Below are 17,862 nucleotides of genomic sequence, written 5' to 3'. Positions count from 1 at the left end.
CAAAATAGTTTTCCTGAAGTGCAGAACTGACAATGTGACTCCCCTACTCAATCAATTCTAGTGACTTCCTACTGCCTCTGAACTAAAATATAGGGGCAGCTAGGTGGCACAGTGAATAGAGCAGCAGCTTTGAAATCAGGAGGAGCAAAGTTCAAATTTGACTCTTGACATTTACTAGCTGTGTGACCTTGGGCAAGTCATTTAAGCCCAGTTGCCTCATCAAAATAAATAATTTTTAAAATAAACTTCTCTGTTAAGATATTTCAAAATCCTACATAACCTGACCCCAACATAGCTTTCCAGTTTCAGATGTTATTACTCTCCCTCCCATCATCTGATATCTAGTCAAAAAATTCCTTTGTAACACAAGGCACACTCCATCATCTCCCAGCTTTGTTCTAACTCATCTATGCTTCAGAGATTCCCAACCTTTCTGTAAGATAATTCTATTAACATTTGCATGAAGCCTTTTCTGATTCCAATTCTAATGCCTTTTCTCCCAAATTACTTTTTATTTATGGTTATTCACTTTATATTTATATTCTATATGTATGTTTTCTTGTCATTAAAACATAATAAATTCCTTGGGATTACAGACTGTTTCATTCTTTCTCTTTATATCTCCAGATTCCACCAAAGAGCCTGGCACATGGCATGCACAATAAATAATAATTATTGTTGGTTACTGAGTACCTATATCACCTCTCATAAAAAAAAAACCCTATTAGAAGGTGATTCAACAAATTTTTATTTGGTGCTTATGAATACAGATAGCAGAAGTCTCTTAAGAGGTTCCCTTGAAAAAAAAAGGTTTCCTTGAAATATTGTTTGCTTCAAATACCTTTTACCATTACCATATATGATGACAATGCCTTTCAATTTCACATGAAATAAATTTTTTTCCCTACTCTACCTTATACTATTTCTCCGCATATGTAAATTTTGGGTAAGTATTATAAAAACACTTCAGCAAAATCCTCATCTCTTCTTAATTCAATTTCAAACCTATAACACATATTATCTACCTAGGTGATGATGGGTCCCCATGAGGAAGACATCATGAAGACTCTTCTTCAAGAGTTCAAATTCAATCTCAAATATTTGTCAGCTGTGTAATCCAGAAATCATTGAACTCTGTCTCAGTTTCCTCATCTGTAGGAGAAGGCAATGGCAAATCACTCCAATATCTTTGCCAAGAAAATTCCAAATGGGATAATGAAGAGTCAGACCACACCCAAATAAAATGATTGAACACCACTACCACTTGGTGCTAGGTGCTTGAAATACAAAGCTTGTAAAAATCAGTTACTGCCCTCAAAGAGTTTTCTGTCTAATATGTGTTGGTGGAAGGCTAGGGTGGGGAAGAAAAGCATGACGTTAAAAAAACAAAGGAAGACTGCCATGGGGCAAAGGAGAACAAGAAGTGCCAGGAAATTTAAGGAGGTAAGGATAAATTTCAACTGAGGGAATATGTAATCAATCAGGAGAACATGGTACCTGAGAAACAATGAAAGGTTTTCAAGAGCCAGAGAAGAAAGGAGAAATTCATAAATAAATAGGAGTTCTTAATATTTTTTTGTGTCATGAATCCCTTTACTAGTTTAGTACAGCCTATAGACTTCTAAGAATGTTCAGTTTTGCTGGGGTTTTTAATACTAGCAACTGAAGGAAATGAAAAATATCAGCTGTATGAAAATCCATTTTCCTATCTCTTTTCTAGGGCCGGACTTAGTCTTTGTAATTTTGCAACATTCATTTTTTTAATCTGTGGTGGTTCTTTCCATTTAAATTGCAGTTATTGTATGGATTGTTTTCCTATCTCTACTTCATTCTGTATCATTTTTTTTTTAATTTAAGTCTTTCTGGGCTTCTAGTAAGGAGACTAGTACTAAAGTTAGATGTTTTTTTCCCATTGAGATTCCCACATCCCCGTGAAATCTACTTGTGGATCTCAATTTAAGAACCCTTAATTCAAAGAATAAGAAATGGAGTGAATATAAGCATAAAGATGGGAGAGAATATGAGAGCAGGATAATATGCAGACAATAAGAGGTCCTAGGTGCATTAGAATCAAGCTGGGCCTTACTGCCAGAGTTAATTTGACCCTACTCATGGAAGCCATTTTAGGCTCCTAAACCAGTGTTACCAAGATGCTCCAGAAACCTGGGAATTTTTATATATTATTCTCCACATTTTCAGAGAAGCATGAATATTTGATAGAGTTGATTACTTTGAATATCAATGCTGTCAATAAAAGTGTAAAATTGGTAAAACTGTAAAAACTTCCTAACTGGTCTTCCTGTCTTCATCTCCTCTCTAATTCCTTCCTGTTAAGGCTATACCCAAAGTCTCCCTAATTCACTTCACTGCTCTAATGAAAAACCCTTCAGAGCCTCCTGCTCCCCTTGAATAAAGTAAAAATAATCTCCTGATCCTGGAAGCAAAGGCCCATCAGGCCCTGGATCCAAGACCTTTTTCAGTCTTATCTCATATCTCTTACAACTCCTTTTCACTCCACATTCTAACTAAATTAAACTACTTGGAATTCCCTCATTTTATCAGTCCTTTATCTCTGGGCCTTGCTTCAAAGAGAATTCCCTAATACTACAAGTTTTGAGTTCATTCCTAAAAAGTTTAAGTCAGGTGCTACCTCTTTCATTAAGCTTTGCTAATTATCCTCCTACATTCTTCCATCTTCTAGAAGTCAAAACTTTCTCCTCCAAATATCACAGTTTCTCAAATGTGATCCAGCCTAGCACACAGTAGGTGTGTTTTAAAGAGTTGGTTGACCTGACATTTCTATACAGAAAACAGACAAGCAGTTTCATAATCAATTTTAAAATCAGTAAGTATTTATTCCATGTTTGCTATCTGTTTACATTGGGTTAAGCCTTGGGGATACAAAGAAGGCAAAAAACAGTCCCTGCTCTCAAGAAGTACCCAGTATAAAGAACTTGTTATCTAGACAGATCTCCAAATGCCAGGTATTTTAAAAAGAGAGGGGAAAATATCAGGAGAGGTCATGATTTCCCTATAGGAATACATTCCCAATTAAGAAGAAAACTCAACATCTCAACATATTCAAGGTATTATTTTTTGCAGTAGCAAAGAATTGTAAACAAAGCAGATGGCTAAACAAACTGTGATGCATGAATACAGGGAATACTACTCTCCCATCAGAAATGATGACTATGATGAATACAAAGAAGCCCAGAAAGACTTACATTAAAAAAAAATGATACAGAATGAAGTAGAAGGGGCAGCTAGGTGGCGCAGTGGATAGAGCACTGGCCCTGGAGTCAGAAGTACCTGGGTTCAAATCAGACCTCAGACACTTAATAACTACCTAGCCTTGTGTGGCCTTGGGCAAGCCACTTAACCCCATTTGCCTTGCAAAAAGAAACCTTAAAAAAAAAAAAAAAAGAAAAGAAAACAGAAGGAAGTAGAGATAGGAAAACAATCTATACAAAGACTATACAATTTAAATGAAAAGAACCACTACAAATAACAAAGTGAATGAATGTTGCAAAATTACAAAGACCAAGCCTGGCCCTAGAAAAGAGACAGGAAAATGGATCCATAAGTATGAAACAGTATATGAAAATAAATTTTCAATTGTTAATCAAGTTCTGTTAATTTTTTTCTTTTTCCAGGGGCAGCTAGGTAGCACAGTGGATAGAGTGCCAGCCCTGGAGTCAGGAGGACCTGAATTCAAAACTGATCTCAGACACTTAATAACTGCCTTACTGTGTGACCTTGGGCAAGTCACTTAATCCCATTGCCTTAAATAAATTGATTTTTTTTCTTTTCCCCCCTTTTCTTTAAAAAAAAAATTTTTTACTACATAGGAAGAAAATAAGCATTTGGTGAGTACTTTATGGGGGGGGGGAGGTAGGTGGCGCAGTGGATAGAGCACCAGCCCTGGATTCAGGAGAACCTGAGTTCAAATCCAGCCTCAGACACGTAATAATTACCTAGCTGTGTGACCTTGGGCAAGTCACTCAACCCCATTTGTCTTAACAAAAAAAAACACAAAAAAAATAACAACCCAGGAAAGCTAAGAATTATTATTAGCCCCATTTTACAGATAAGGAACTGAAACACCAACAGGTGAAGCATGACTGACTCCAGTCTCAGAACCACTAAATTTCTGAGACCCCAATTTTCTGACTCCAGGCACAGTCCTTTAACTGTGCTGGCTCTTTTGGAAGAGGGAAGAATACTGGGAGACATTGAGATGATGTAAATGTACAAGTTAGCAAAAAAGATTTACAAGTTGTTATAGTGAAAATGACTTCTGAATGAGACAATTATAGGAGTAAGGTCTTAGTACTATAACCATGTTCTTCCACAGTGTTGAAAGAGTGTAAAGCATATATCAAAGCCCAATTAACAGAGTAAAGACAAGCAAAGTTTTAGAAGTGATAAATACCAGATCTCCAGCTAACAGAAACTAAGGAAGGGCTCATCCCATAAGTAGGCAGTCCCTGCCTAGCCTGAGCAGTTAGTATTCAAGCAAGACAAATAACCAAGATTGCTTTAAACCTGGGTGATCCTATTTGTCACTGCTTTTACAAGACAAAATCCAGATCTCCCTGTGGTTAAGTAGGTTAATGCCCCAATAAACTGAGACTTACATTCTGTTTTATGGCATCTATAAACCAAAGAGGACAGGAAGACAAAATGTCAACCAACATTAAAAAATGCTCAATTTCTGAGGCCTAGCTCCTTTGCTAAAATAATTCTAACTAGGTAGCCCTAAGTTGTTTCCTCTAAGGGTGCTGTCCGTCTATTCTTTGATCAAGAATTCCAACTTTGAACTGTAATGTTGTTAGCTAATCTACACATTAAAAGTCTCTCATTCTCTAGAACTGAACATTCACCTTCTTGAAAAAGATAGTAGCTTTAAAAAAGAAAACTTCAATATTTCTTTCCTTGTTATGTAATTTTACCCATGATCCCCTACTACATTGGGGTGGGGGAATAGATGCCAGGTGAGTCTGGTGACTTGGAGTAACCTTAGGGGAAACAGTCACAAAATCAAGATTTCCAAACCCAGATATCTGCTATATTGCATTTGTTACACATAACTTCATCCCAACCATTTGCCCTTTATTTTCCACTTCCTCAACTTAGGGAGCCTGCAGCCAATTTAAAGCTAGAACTACAGACCTGAAGACCAACATTCAGATTGTTTCAAAATGTTTGGTTTTTATCTTTGTTTCTGTTAGCAACATCCTAAGAGTTCACAGTACCAGAAAAAACTGGCCAGAATGGAATCCTAAAAAGAAATGCCTGTTCAGTATAAGGCACTAGGCGCCTTGATAAGTTCAGGTAGATTTAACCACACATGTCAGCATTATTCCCTATTGCTAATTGAAAAATTGGGTATTTCTTCTGATCAATAACCACCAGAGATTCTGCTAAAAAAAAAAAATGTATAGGTATTCACTCATTGTTAAGGCAGCTCCTAGAAATAAGGTACCATCACAGCAGATATTTGGTTGTTAATGTTTTTCATATTCATAAAATTTATATAGATAGATCAATCAAAATATAGTGTCAGGAGGACATAGGAGGGATATTAAGTCAATTCTCCTACCCTCAAGTTTATACACACATACTTACTTCTATATCACTCACACATACTATACACAAGGCTCAAGGGCAACTAAGCAACACAGTGGATAAAACACTGGTCTCAGGCATTTGACACATACTAGCTGAGTGACCTTGGGCAAGTCATTTTAACCCTGATTGTCTCTCGTCTAGGACCACCTCCTGATTCCTATCTGGACTCAGATGGTTCCAGAGAAGAAAGTAAGACTGGTGACTTAGCCTAGCACTCCCTCACTCAAATCCAATTCAGGCTACTTGTCATAGTCTTCTTCAAGAACAGAGGACAAGGGGCAGCTAGGTGGTGCAGTGTGTAGAGCACCAGCCCTGGAGTCCGGAGTACCTGGGTTCAATCCAGCCTCAGACACTTAATAATTACCTAGCTGTGTGGCCTTGGGCAAGCCACTTAACCCCATTGCCTTGCCAAAACTTAAAAAAAAGAAAAACAAAGGACAACCATCATTACACAAGGCTCAGGCATATATGTGTATATTGTGTGTAGAGATGAAACTAAATGTAGGTTCCAAGGCTATTCAACTTAATATCTGTATGATCTTGGGTAAGTTACAACCTTCCTCATCTGTAAAATAAGTAGGTAGGGTTAGATGACCTCTGAAGAGTCCTTTCCAGCACTAAACTGATGAACCTATTCTGTACTACCTATTTCAGCTCTAAATGATGAACTTCTATATCATCTATTATTGTAGAGGAAAAAATACTGCTTGTCTCAAAAGTTTCTCACAGAACCCACACAAACACAAAGTTCCACAGGGAAAATATATTGTTCTGGTGAACTTAAAACAAGTCTAGATGGTGTCTTAACAACTCACTCCCAGACCATTATGAAATATAATGCTGTGTAATCAACCAATATATGCCACAAACACCTCAAAATATAGATTATAGATCAGAAAAGTGTTGCAATGTACGAAGTTGGAATCCAAATGAATACTGTGAGAATTATATTAAATGTTTAATGAAAATTCTATATAAACATTTGTGCTAAATATCTTCTACTAAATAACCATTTTCTGAAACTCCTCTGGAAGCATTATCAATATCACAGAACTAAATGAAATTTCACAGAACAAGAAACCAGTTACTATTATGAACTGAAGCACCTTGGTTACTTAACATTAACATTGAGTTGACAGAACTAAGTATGTAATGACTCATTTTGTGCTTGGTTATCAGAATTAGAAGACTTTAAAGATGTCTGAAAATTATAAATGTTCAATCTGGCCTCGGACACTTAATAATTGCCTAGCTGTGTGACCTTGGGCAAGTCACTTAACTCCAGTGCCTTAAATAAATTAAAAGAAATAATGGTTGAAAAACTATCTTTGTATGTAGTTGGAAAAATAAATAAAATATTAAAATTTAAAAAGTAAAAGTTACAAATGAACTTTACCAAAACTTCTTTCACTAAATCTTCATTTTTTAGCTTAATTAGCTTAAGACTATAATTTTGTACTACTCAGGCAAGATCAGTCTCTGTATCCTAGAAGAAGAAACTGTGGTGATGACAGCTTCAAATTGTGACAAAACCAAAATGGTTTCCAATAATTTGGTAAATTAACAGAAAAATGAACATTTCCTAAAATCTTTTAAAGAACTGAAACTATGAGTGGCAAATTAATCTGTCATCTTCCAAGAGAGATTTAAACAGCAAGAAGTTGAAATAAGTGATGCTTCTCAGACCATTCTGCAGTCTGTGCTCCTGAAATAAACACTCTTGTCTCCTTACAGCCTCTGCTATGACTTCCCACATTCCTCCACGGATGAAATGATGTGGAGAATACCCAGAAGGAAAATATTGCACATTCAGGCACTTCCTGGGTGAACCCTAGATCCACTCCAAGAACACAAGGACGACTTTGCATCTTCTGCCTTTGCTGCTCAGCTAAGGAAAACACGTCTGGCAGGGAGGTTCCGGGAGAAACCAGGAAATAAAACAAGGAAGATTCAAAGGGAGCCGAACAAGTAGATTCTCTCTTAAGTCTCACTTTTCTCATTTGTTGGGGGAGGGAGGGAGGGGGAGAGAGAGAGAGAGAGAGAAGGGGGAAAGAGAAGGGGAGAGGAGAGAGAGAGAGAAGGGGAAGAGAGAAGGGGGAGAGGAGAGAGAGAGAGAGAAGGGGAAGAGAGAAGGGGGAGAGGAAAAAGAGAGAGAGAGAGAGAGAGAGAGAAGGGGAAAAGATAAGGGGAGAGGAGAGAGAGAAGGGGAAGAGAGAAGGGGAAAAGATAAGGGGAGAGGAGAGAGAGAAGGGGAAGAGAGAAGGGGGAGAGGAAAGAGAAAGAAAGAGAAGGGGGAAGAGAGAGAGAAGGGGGAGAGAGAAGGGGAGAGGAAAGAGAAAGAAAGAGAAGGGGGGAAGAGAGAGAGAAGGGGGGAGAGAGAAGGGGGAGAGGAAAGAGAAAGAAAGAGAAGGGGGGAAAGAGAGAGAGAAGGGGGAGAGGAAAGAGAAAGAAAGAGAAGGGGGAAGAGAGAGAGAAGGGGGAGAGGAAAGAGAAAGAAAGAGAAGGGGGGAAGAGAGAGAGAAGGGGGAGAGGAAAGAGAAAGAGAGAGAAGGGGGAGAGGAAAGAGAAAGAAAGAGAAGGGGGGAAGAGAGAGAGAAGGGGGAGAGGAAAGAGAAAGAAAGAGAAGGGGGAAGAGAGAGAAGGGGAGCGGAGGAAAGGCAGAGCCGGACCCGGAGCCGGAGGGCGAGGCGGAGGCCCAGGTGGTCTCTAAGGTCATCCCCTGCTCCAGGCTGCCCGAGGCCTCCGCCGCCCCCGTGCAGCCCGGGCCCCGGCCCCGAAGCCCTCCGCGGCCCCCCGGAGCCTCCGACGCTGTAACTCCATTCACAATAAAAGGCCGAAGGGCAGCCGGGGGCGGGGCGGGCCCGCGGACCGGGGCCGGAGAGGAGGCGGCGGCTGAGCCGGGCGAGGGCTCGGCGAGGCTCCGAGGGCGTCGGAGGGAGCCCAGGCTACGGCGGGGGGGCGGCCCCGGGGCGCGCGTGGGGCCGGGTGTGCCGGGGGCTGGGGCGGGCCCGGCCCGGCCCGGGGGGTCCTGCAGGGGAGAAGCTGGGGGGGAGGCGGCGGGGCCGTGGGCGCGCCGGGGCGGAGGGGCCGGGGGGCGGGGGGGCCGCGGGGGGCCGGGGGCGGAGGGGCCGCGGGGCCGGGGGCGGAGGGGCCGCGGGGCCGGGGGCGGAGGGGCCGCGGGGCCGGGGGCCGGGGGCCGGGGGCCGGGGGCCGGGGGCCGGCGGGCGGCGGCGGCTCACCGAGCGCCACCTGGCAGGCTCTGCGCAGCTGGGAGTGCTGGGGCCGCTTGGCCTCCTTGTCGGCCAGGATCTTCTCCAGCGCCCGGGACACGAACATGCTCTTGGTCTGGCTCTCCTGCATGGTCGGGCCCGGAGAGGGGGCTCCGCCGGCCGAGGAGCGGGGCGGGAAGGGGATCCCGGCGCTCCGGGGCGGACGCGGGCTGCCGCCGCCGCCGCCGCCGCCCCCCGTCAGGAAGCGACACCGCGGCCCCACGGCGCCGCCATGTTGGATCCCGTCACGTGACGGAGACGCAGCCCCGCCTCCTCCCCTCGCCCCGCTCCCCCCGCCTCCCGGGCGGCCTCAGCTCCGCCTCCCGCGGGGAGGGGCGGGGCGGGGCGGGGGCGGGGTCCCGGGCGCCCCCAGGCCTCCGCTCCAACCTGAGGGAGAGCGGGTGACGTGGCCAAGGTCGTGGAGGTCGCGGGTTCCCAGATTAGGCCCGGAGGCCACCCCGGCCCCGAGAGCTAAGCCACCGCAGCAAACGGCCCGGGTCCTCCAGGCTGGGGCGGGCATGGAGCGGGGGCCGGAGTCAGGAGGGCCCGGGTTCCAATCCGTCCTCAGACGCTTGATAATTACCTAGCCGTGTGGTCTCGGGCAAGCCCCCTAACCCCATGGCCTTGCAAAAACAAACAAAAAACGTCACCAGCTGCCAGGAACTTTTACCTAAGGGCTGGAAATCCAAATCCAAACCAAAAGTACCAGTAGGTAATACTTTCAAGGCGCTTACAAACCCAACCACCCATAAAGGAAGCTCAAAGGGAAAGGAAGAGGTTGGGCAAGCCAGGTATCTCAATTGTAGATTCACCTATTTTATTTAGATTGTCAGTTTTGTTGATATATAATTGGACAAAATGAGGAAACACAACCAGAATGGTTACATGATTTGCTCACATAAAAAACACAGGAGCACAGATGTAGATCTGAAATCAATATTAAATCATCTAATCCAATTCTTATAATACAAATGAGGAACCTGAAGCTCAAAGATTAATTGATTTGTCCAGAGCCACAGGACATTTGAAATGGGTTTGTTTTGGGGGGTTTTTTCAGCTATTTATTTTATCAACTACATGCAATGGTACTTTTCAACAATTTTTTTTTTCAAGGTTTTGAGTTTTTCATTTCTTCCCTCTCTTCCCCCCCACAGAAAGCAATCTAATATAAGCTATATATGTATAACCAATGCTAAACACAGTTCCATGGTGAAACAGGTATTATTAAACACTTTTGTGCAGATTGTGGAACTTAGACCCAGAGAGGAAAAGGGACTTTTTCACAGACTGAGTGAATGATAGAACTCCATTGGTATACAAGTCTCCCAATTCTCAAGTTACCACTTGCTCCACTATACTAACATATCTGACTAAGGAGGAAGAGGAAACATTTCTTTTCCCCTTTTCTCTCACTTTTGCTCTGTACACACAGTGGAATGCTAGGATCATGTTATATTTTCTCTTAAGAACCAATTGTTAAATTTTCAGGATGAGCATTTATACTTAAGAGAACTATAAACTCCATGAGCCAGGGCTTTATTTATTGTTTGGTGATTGTTTTGACCTAAGAAAGTGATGGGGGAAATGTTAATAATGCAGATTAAATTTAAAAGTATGTTGTATGTGCATTTTGGGAAAAGCTAGTTATTATTAAATATTTGCTAACATACCCCAACATAGTTCATATAAGCATATAAGTTTTTTTGTGATGTCTAGTACATGAATTATATATCAGCATGTGTTACACAAGCTTTGATGATTATCCCTTATCCTTCCTAAGACACCCACCACTAGATTAAGTCATTTTAGGAAATAATGATAAGAATGGTCAAAAGATGATATTAAAATTTTGGAAAGGATGTGATAGTCCTTTGTAATTTTATTTAATCTTTTATTTTTTTCCCCAGGTACATGGAAAAATAATTTTTTTAACATTCAGGTTGGGGGGGAATTACAAGGTAATGGTGTTAAATGACTTGCCTAAGGTCACACAGCTAAATATTAAATGTGTGGTCAAATTTAAACTCAGCTCAGGGCCTGTGCGCTTATCCATTGTACCACCTAGTTACCCCTTAACATTTACTTTAAAAGCTTTGAGTTCCAAATTCTCTCCCTTTCTCCTTTTCTACCCCACCCCATTTAGAAAGCAAGCAATTTGACATAGGTTATAAATATGTAGTCATGCAAAACATTTCCATAATCATGAAATCCCCCCCACAAAAAAATTAAAGAAAAAGTTAAGAAAAGTATGCTTCAATCTATATTCAGATACCATTAGCTCTTTCTCTAGGAATGGATAGCACTCTTTATCATAAGTCTTCAAGTTGCCTTAGGTAACTATATTGCTGAGAAATGATAAATCACACACAGTTGATCATCCTACAATATTGCTGTTACTTTGTACACAGTACATTTCACTTTGCATCAACTCATGTAAATCTTTCCAGGTTTTTCCAAGAGCATCCTGCTCATCATTTCTTATAGTAGATTAGCCTTCTAAAGGATGTGATATTCTAGGCAAACTTACCATTGAACTAATGGCAGATATTAATATGTCATTGTGACAAAAAAATAAAAGGATTATATACATGTAATACATAAATTTTATATATTATACATATATAAAAGGATTTTATATATATATATATATATATATATATATATATATATATATAATTTGGTTCTCCTTATAACCATGTGAGGTAGATAGGGAAAGGATTATTTTGCCAATGTTTCATGTAGACATCTATTTAGCTGTCTCCCTCTGATAGAAGCCCTTGAGGACAGGCACTGTTTTATTTTTGCTTTGTGTCCTCAGTATTTAGGGCTGTGCTTATGGATAAGCTGTTGAACAGTCCCTTTTTGACAGAGGAGACAAGGTTGGGAGTGGGGGGGGGTGATTTTGGGATGGTTTGTTAAAGATTCTGGATCTGTTTGACAAAGGAACCAGAATTGAAAGCCAGATTTTCTGATACCTAGTCTAGTACTCTTTTCCCTGTATTACTGCTGTATAATGCTGTCGTTTGTCCATCCTTTTCTAAGACCATCAGTGACATCGAAGGATAATTTCTTTGACTTGCCTGTGAATGGAATTTAAGTGGGACAGAATTGTTCAAAGTCTTCAACCTCACTCTTTTCCAGAATCATCTAAGTCTAGTGGTCAATCAAAAGTTATATGTTGGGGCGGCTAGGTGGAGTAGTGGATAAAGCACCGGCCTTGGAGTCAGGAGTACCTGGGTTCAAATCCGGTCTTAATAATTACCTAGCTGTGTGGCCTTGGGCAAGCCACTTAACCCCATTTGCCTTGCAAAAAACTAAAAAAAAAAAAAAAGTTATATGTTGATGACCCAAGAATGCAATAGATGATCTTGGTGTCTTCTTTGACTGACCAAGCTCTTAGTGCTCCACAAAGCTTGCTTCAGCCACCTTCATGGAAGAAACTGTTCTCATCCACCCCTTCCATTGGGGGAAGTGTTCATATACTTGGAGTAAATACCCCCCTAACTCACTAATAGGTGAGGCCTGTCAGTTGCCCTCAACCTAGTTAAGCCCATCTGTCTAAACTATTGACTAGGTTGTGGATGCTGCACATGTTAGAACTTCTTGGAGTTACAAGTGAGAGAGTTGGGTGAAAGGTGAACACCAGCTCTGAAAAGGACTCAGCAAATCCTTCTACACACTCACATAACCCCATAAAAAGATAGATGGGGAAGAAGAAGCAACTCTGATGAAACCCTATAGGAGTGAATCTTCCCTTGGGACTTTGATTAAGACTCTCCTCATACTTTCAGGAGCTGTGAACAAGTTCACATCCCATCATACATGATCTTGATTTTTTTTATATCATACTTCTTCCTAATCCATGGATCATCAGCAACAGTGACTCTTTGGAAATTAATGTGTTCTAACTCTGAGGTACCACCCCATACCTATCAGACAGAAAAGAAATGGTATGGGAAATTAGATACCCTGATGAACTGATTATGAACTGATCCAGCCATTCTAGAAACCTATTTGGAACTATCCCCATAGGAATATAAAACTCTGATCAATACTGATCCAGGACAATTCCAAACTCATAAGAAGTGCTATCCACATGAAAAAAAGAGAACTGAGAAGAAATCTGAATGAAGTTTGAAGTATACTTTTTTCCACTTTTATTCTTGTTTTAATTTTTTTTCCCCACAGGACTAATATGGATATGTTTTGCATGACATCAGTATAATCGATATACTGCTTGCCTTCTCAATAAGGAGAGGGAGAGCTGGAGGAAGAGAAAAAATTTGTAACTCAAAAGTTTTTTTAAAAAAGTTAAAAATAAGGGGCGGCTAGGTGGCGCAGTGGATAAAGCGCCCGCCCTGGAGTCAGCAGTACCTGGGTTCAAATCCAGTCCCAGACACTTACAAATTACCTAGCTGTGTGGCCTTGGGCAAGCCATTTAACCCTGTTTGTCCTGCAAAAAAAAAATAAAGTTAAAATTAAACCTAGCCACCCCAAAATAAACATTTTAAAAAGAAAGTATCATGTTCCATGATTTGACTCTAGTTTATACCATTGTTGGGAGTTAATATGTGTTGATGTTAAAGGGATGGGATTTTGAGGCAACTAGATGCTTGGAATCATTGAAAGCACTAGACATTTCCCTAAATCCAATCCAACTTAATTTTCTCTGTTCATTCTATTCTGAACCTACTTCACTGTCCAACTCTAGTGCCTGTCTCAAAAGTCAGTGCAATTTTAAGCTATTAAAGTTTATGGTCCTTAAAAATAACTTTTAAGTTATTTCAAGCTATTAAAGCTTAAAACTGCACTAAAACTTTTGGAACAAGTTGTATATGCTGATAAAATACTTTAATGGACCTCCCCTCCATTTGAATGTTAATTATAACAATGACAATGTGTCTGAAAATATAACAACCCTTTCTACTAGATCTTTAATCCATCATCATTATATAAATTGTTGTGGGGGTTGTATTTTTCTTTTATTTCTTATTTCTCCTCAAAAGTCTGGGAGTAGGGGCGGCTGGGTGGCACAGTGGATAAAGCACCGGCCCTTGGAATCAGAAATACCTGGGTTCAAATGTGACCTCAGACACTTAACTACCTAGCCTTGTGTGGCCTTGGACAAGCCACTTAATTCCATTTGCCTTGCAAAAACCTAAAAAAAAAAAAAGTCTGGCAGTAGAAAAAGGAGTAATGGGGGCAGGGAAAATGGGACCTTCCCTCCCGGGAAGCAACTAGACAAAATGAAACTCTGTCCTGGATCTTGCTCCTTTCCACAACCATGGAAGCTGATTTGGCCCATTTTGTCCTTCAGCTCTCTCTGACCAGCCCCAATCTATTACTATACCCATTTATTTTCCTTTTGCTCCTTCCTCTTTGCTCTTCCTCCTTGAAGTCTCAGCCCCACTTGCTTTCTCCACTTTTTAGTGTACTGGGACATAGGTCAGCCCCAAGTTCCTTGCAGAGCTTGGAACTCTATGTGGAAACACTTCCTCCTTTTTTCTCTCTTTCTCTGTTACTTGTTAGTGGAAGCTTTCTATCAAAAGTCTCACAATCTTAAGTATAGGACTGCTCTCTCCAACTCCCACTCCCACACTCAGGTTGGGTCTCTAGAGAGCTAAGATAACTACTGTCTCAAGGTTCTAGAAGTAACCCACAAGAGCTAGGTTTCTACATCTAGCACTTCATTTTAGAGAAAGTTGAAAAGTAAAGAAAAGAAATATTTGTTAATTGGGAAAAAATTTTTTAGTATAGGGCGGAGCCAAGATGGCCACAAGAAGGGATCAAGTCTTAGGCACTCTCTGATAAAACATGAAACAAAGGACTCTAACTAAACTTTTGAGAGACGGAACCCACAAAGGGACCCAGTGAGGCAGTTCCCCTACTCAAGGTAACCTGGAAAAGAGCAGAAAGGCTCTGCTCCCTGGTGTCAGAGGGGTGGCCCGCCAGAGCGAAAGAACTTCAGCCTCCCAGAGGCAGTCCCAGGATGCTGGGAGCCACGGCTCACAGCAGTGGGGGAGTCTCCTGAGCTGCACCCCAGGTAGCAGAGGGCATAAAGTGGGGGAACAGTGGGGGACCTCTGCCAGAGCCAGCATGTGGAGCACAGCCCTCAGGGCACACAGCAAGCAGCTTGGTCTTTCCACAGCCCAGATCCAGAAACAGAAGCAGGCTCAGCTGGTAAGCAAGAGCCCCCAGGGCATGAGCCCATTGAGCTGAGGGAGGGGAGTGAAGAGAGAGAGACTGCAGAGCTCTGTCCTCTGCCCCTGGAACAGGACTCTGGGGCTCTGACCACATTCAGATCCTGATAGCAGTGTAGGCCCCCCATAGAACATCAGGGCCACCCCACCTCAGCCCCATGGCAGAGGGGGGCGCTTATGGTCATTCACAGACCTGGAGGGAGGACAGAGCCTCACACACTGAGACCCTTGTGGGAGTGTCCCAAAAGCTCAGGAAGCACCCCAAAACCAGGCTTAGTCTGGGAAAATGAGCAAGCAGAGAAATAAGAGGAAGACCATTGAAAAATATTTTGCGCATGAGCCTAAGAAGGATCAAAATACTCAGTCTGAAGATGAGGAAACACAAGCTCCTGCATCTAAAGACTCCAAGAAAAACAGAAATTGGGCTCAGGCTATGACAGAGCTCAAAAAAGACTTTGAAAATCAAATGAGGAAGTTGGAAGAAAAACTAGGAAAAGAAAGGAGAGAGATGCAGGAAAAACATGAAAATGAAGTCAGCAACTTAGTCAAAGAGATCCAAAACAATGCTGAACAAAATAGCATGCTGAAAACCAGCTTAGGTCAAATGGATAAAACAGTTCAAAAAGTTATTGAGGAGAAGAATGCCTTAAAAAGCAAAATTGGCCAGATGGAAAAAGAGATAAGAAAACTCTCTGAGGAGAACAAATCCTTCAGACAAAGAATAGAATTCAGGGAGATTGATGAATTTACCAGAAATCAGGAATCAATACTTCAAAACCAAAAAAATGAAAAATTGGAAGAAAATGTGAAATATCTAATTGAAAATAACAACTGATATGGAAAACAGATTTAGGAAAGATAATTTAAAAATTATTGGAATACCTGAAAGTCATGATCAGGAAAAGAACCTTGAAATCATTTTCAAAGAATTTCTACAGGAAAATTGCCCTGATATTCTAGAAGTAGAGGGCAAAATAGAAATGGAGAGAATCCACTGATCCCCTGAGAAAGAGATCTCAAAAAACCAACTCCTAGGAATATTATAGCCAAGTTCCAGAACTCCCAAGTCAAAGAGAAAATATTACAAGCAGCCAGAAGGACACAGTTCAAATATCATGGAGCTGCAGTCAGGATCTCACAGGACTTAGCAGCAACTACATTGGAAGCTCGTAGGGCTTGGAATATAATATATCGGAAGGCAAAAGAGCTTAGGATGCAGCCAAGAATGAACTACCCAGCAAGGCTGAATGACCTCTTCTAGGGAAAAAGATGGACTTTCAATGAACCAGGGGAATTTCAAATGTTCCTTTTGGAATGGCCAGAGCTGAACAGAAGGTTTGATCTTCAGATACAGGACTCAGGTGAAGCATGGAGATTGGAGGAGAGGGGGGAAATATGAGGGACTTAATGATGATGAACTGCATGTATTCCTGCATAGAAAAATGACACTGATAATACTCATATGAACCTTCTCAGTTAATAGAGCAGGTAGAGGGAGCTTTTATAGTTGAAGCACAGGAGAAAGCTGAATTCGAAGACAAAATATGGTGTAAAAATGGAGTCAATAGGAAAAAAAGGGAAATGGAAAGGGAGAATGAAAAAGGAGAGGGGGAATAGTCCAAGATATTTCATATAATAAGGTTTTTCTTTATTACAATGAGCTATTGCAATGATATTGAAGGGGGGAGGCAAGGGGGAATGAGGGAACCTTTGCTCTCATCAGAGGTGGCTAGGAGAGGAAACAGCATATATACTCAATAGGGTATAGGCATCTGGAGTAAGAAGGGGGGGGAGCAGGGGGAAGGGGTGGGATGTGAATAAAGGAGGAGAGGATGGACCATGGGGGGGAGATTGTTCAGATATAACACATTTTCTTTTTTACTTCTTGCAAGGGGCTGGGATTGGAAGGCCTGCCCAGGACCATGGGGCCAGGTGGATTCTGGGCCTAAGGGGTGGTATGGGGGCTCAGGGCTTCTTGGCCCCAGGACCAGGGATCTGTCTGCTGCGCCACTCGGCTACCCTACAGCAGAGTCAGAGTGAAAGGAGAGAGAAAATATAGTACATGGTAGTGGAGAAATAAGAAAGGAGGGAGTTTCGATCAGCAATGGCAACGTTGGAAAAATATGGAAGTAACTTTTGCAATGGACTTACCATAAAGAATGCGATCCACCCATGACAGAGTTGGTGTGGGAACAAAGACTGAAGCACATTTTTTATTATTATTATTTGGGGGAGGGTGCAGGGCAAATGGGGCTGGGTGGCCTGCCTGGGGCCACATAGCAGGATGATCTTTGGGTGTCTGAGGCTGGATTCGGACCCAGGTGCTCCTGACTCAAGAGCCAATGCTCTGTCTGCCACCCAGCCACCCCTACTATTATTACTATTTTATTTTATTTTTGGTCTTTTTTTTTTCTTCTTTTAGGTTTTTGCAGGGCAGTGGGGATCGGGTGGCTTGCATGTCACACAGCTGGGTGATTGTTGGGTCTACGGGGCTGGATGTGGGCTCGGATGCTCGTGGCTACAGGGCTAGTGCTTCGTCCATTGCGCCACCTGGCCATACCTACAATTATTACTATTATTCTTTTTTAATTTTAATTTTTTTCTCTCCCCTTTACTTTATCGCCCAAGCAAGTCGATATTCATGGGTGGAGGTGTATTTTGTTTACTCATAAACAAGAATATTTTATTAATGTTAAAAAAAACATTTGTACAAAATGAGAATTAAAAAATAAAATTAAAGTATATACTATTTTAAAAAAATT

The 17,862-nt window shown here is 41.7% G+C and overlaps 1 protein-coding gene across 3 annotated transcripts in view; it reads right to left on the bottom strand.

Moving 5' to 3' along the window:
* Nucleotides 1-9,133, bottom strand: part of ARFGEF2 (ARF guanine nucleotide exchange factor 2) — a 141,060-nt gene extending 131,927 nt beyond the window's left edge. For all 3 annotated transcript variants that reach the window (XM_074210197.1, XM_074210198.1, XM_074210199.1), the window contains exon 1: nucleotides 8,871-9,133. In XM_074210197.1, coding sequence (XP_074066298.1) covers nucleotides 8,871-8,991 — 121 coding nt within the window. In that variant the 5' untranslated portion in view covers nucleotides 8,992-9,133. The remainder of the gene's footprint in view (nucleotides 1-8,870) is intronic.
* Between the last annotated feature and the right edge of the window lie 8,729 nt (nucleotides 9,134-17,862).

This window comes from Macrotis lagotis, chromosome 1 (assembly GCF_037893015.1).
Source record: "Macrotis lagotis isolate mMagLag1 chromosome 1, bilby.v1.9.chrom.fasta, whole genome shotgun sequence".
Lineage (NCBI taxonomy): Eukaryota > Metazoa > Chordata > Mammalia > Peramelemorphia > Peramelidae > Macrotis > Macrotis lagotis.
The sequence above is the reverse complement of the archived record's forward strand: the minus strand, read 5'-3'. Positions and strand labels throughout refer to the sequence as shown.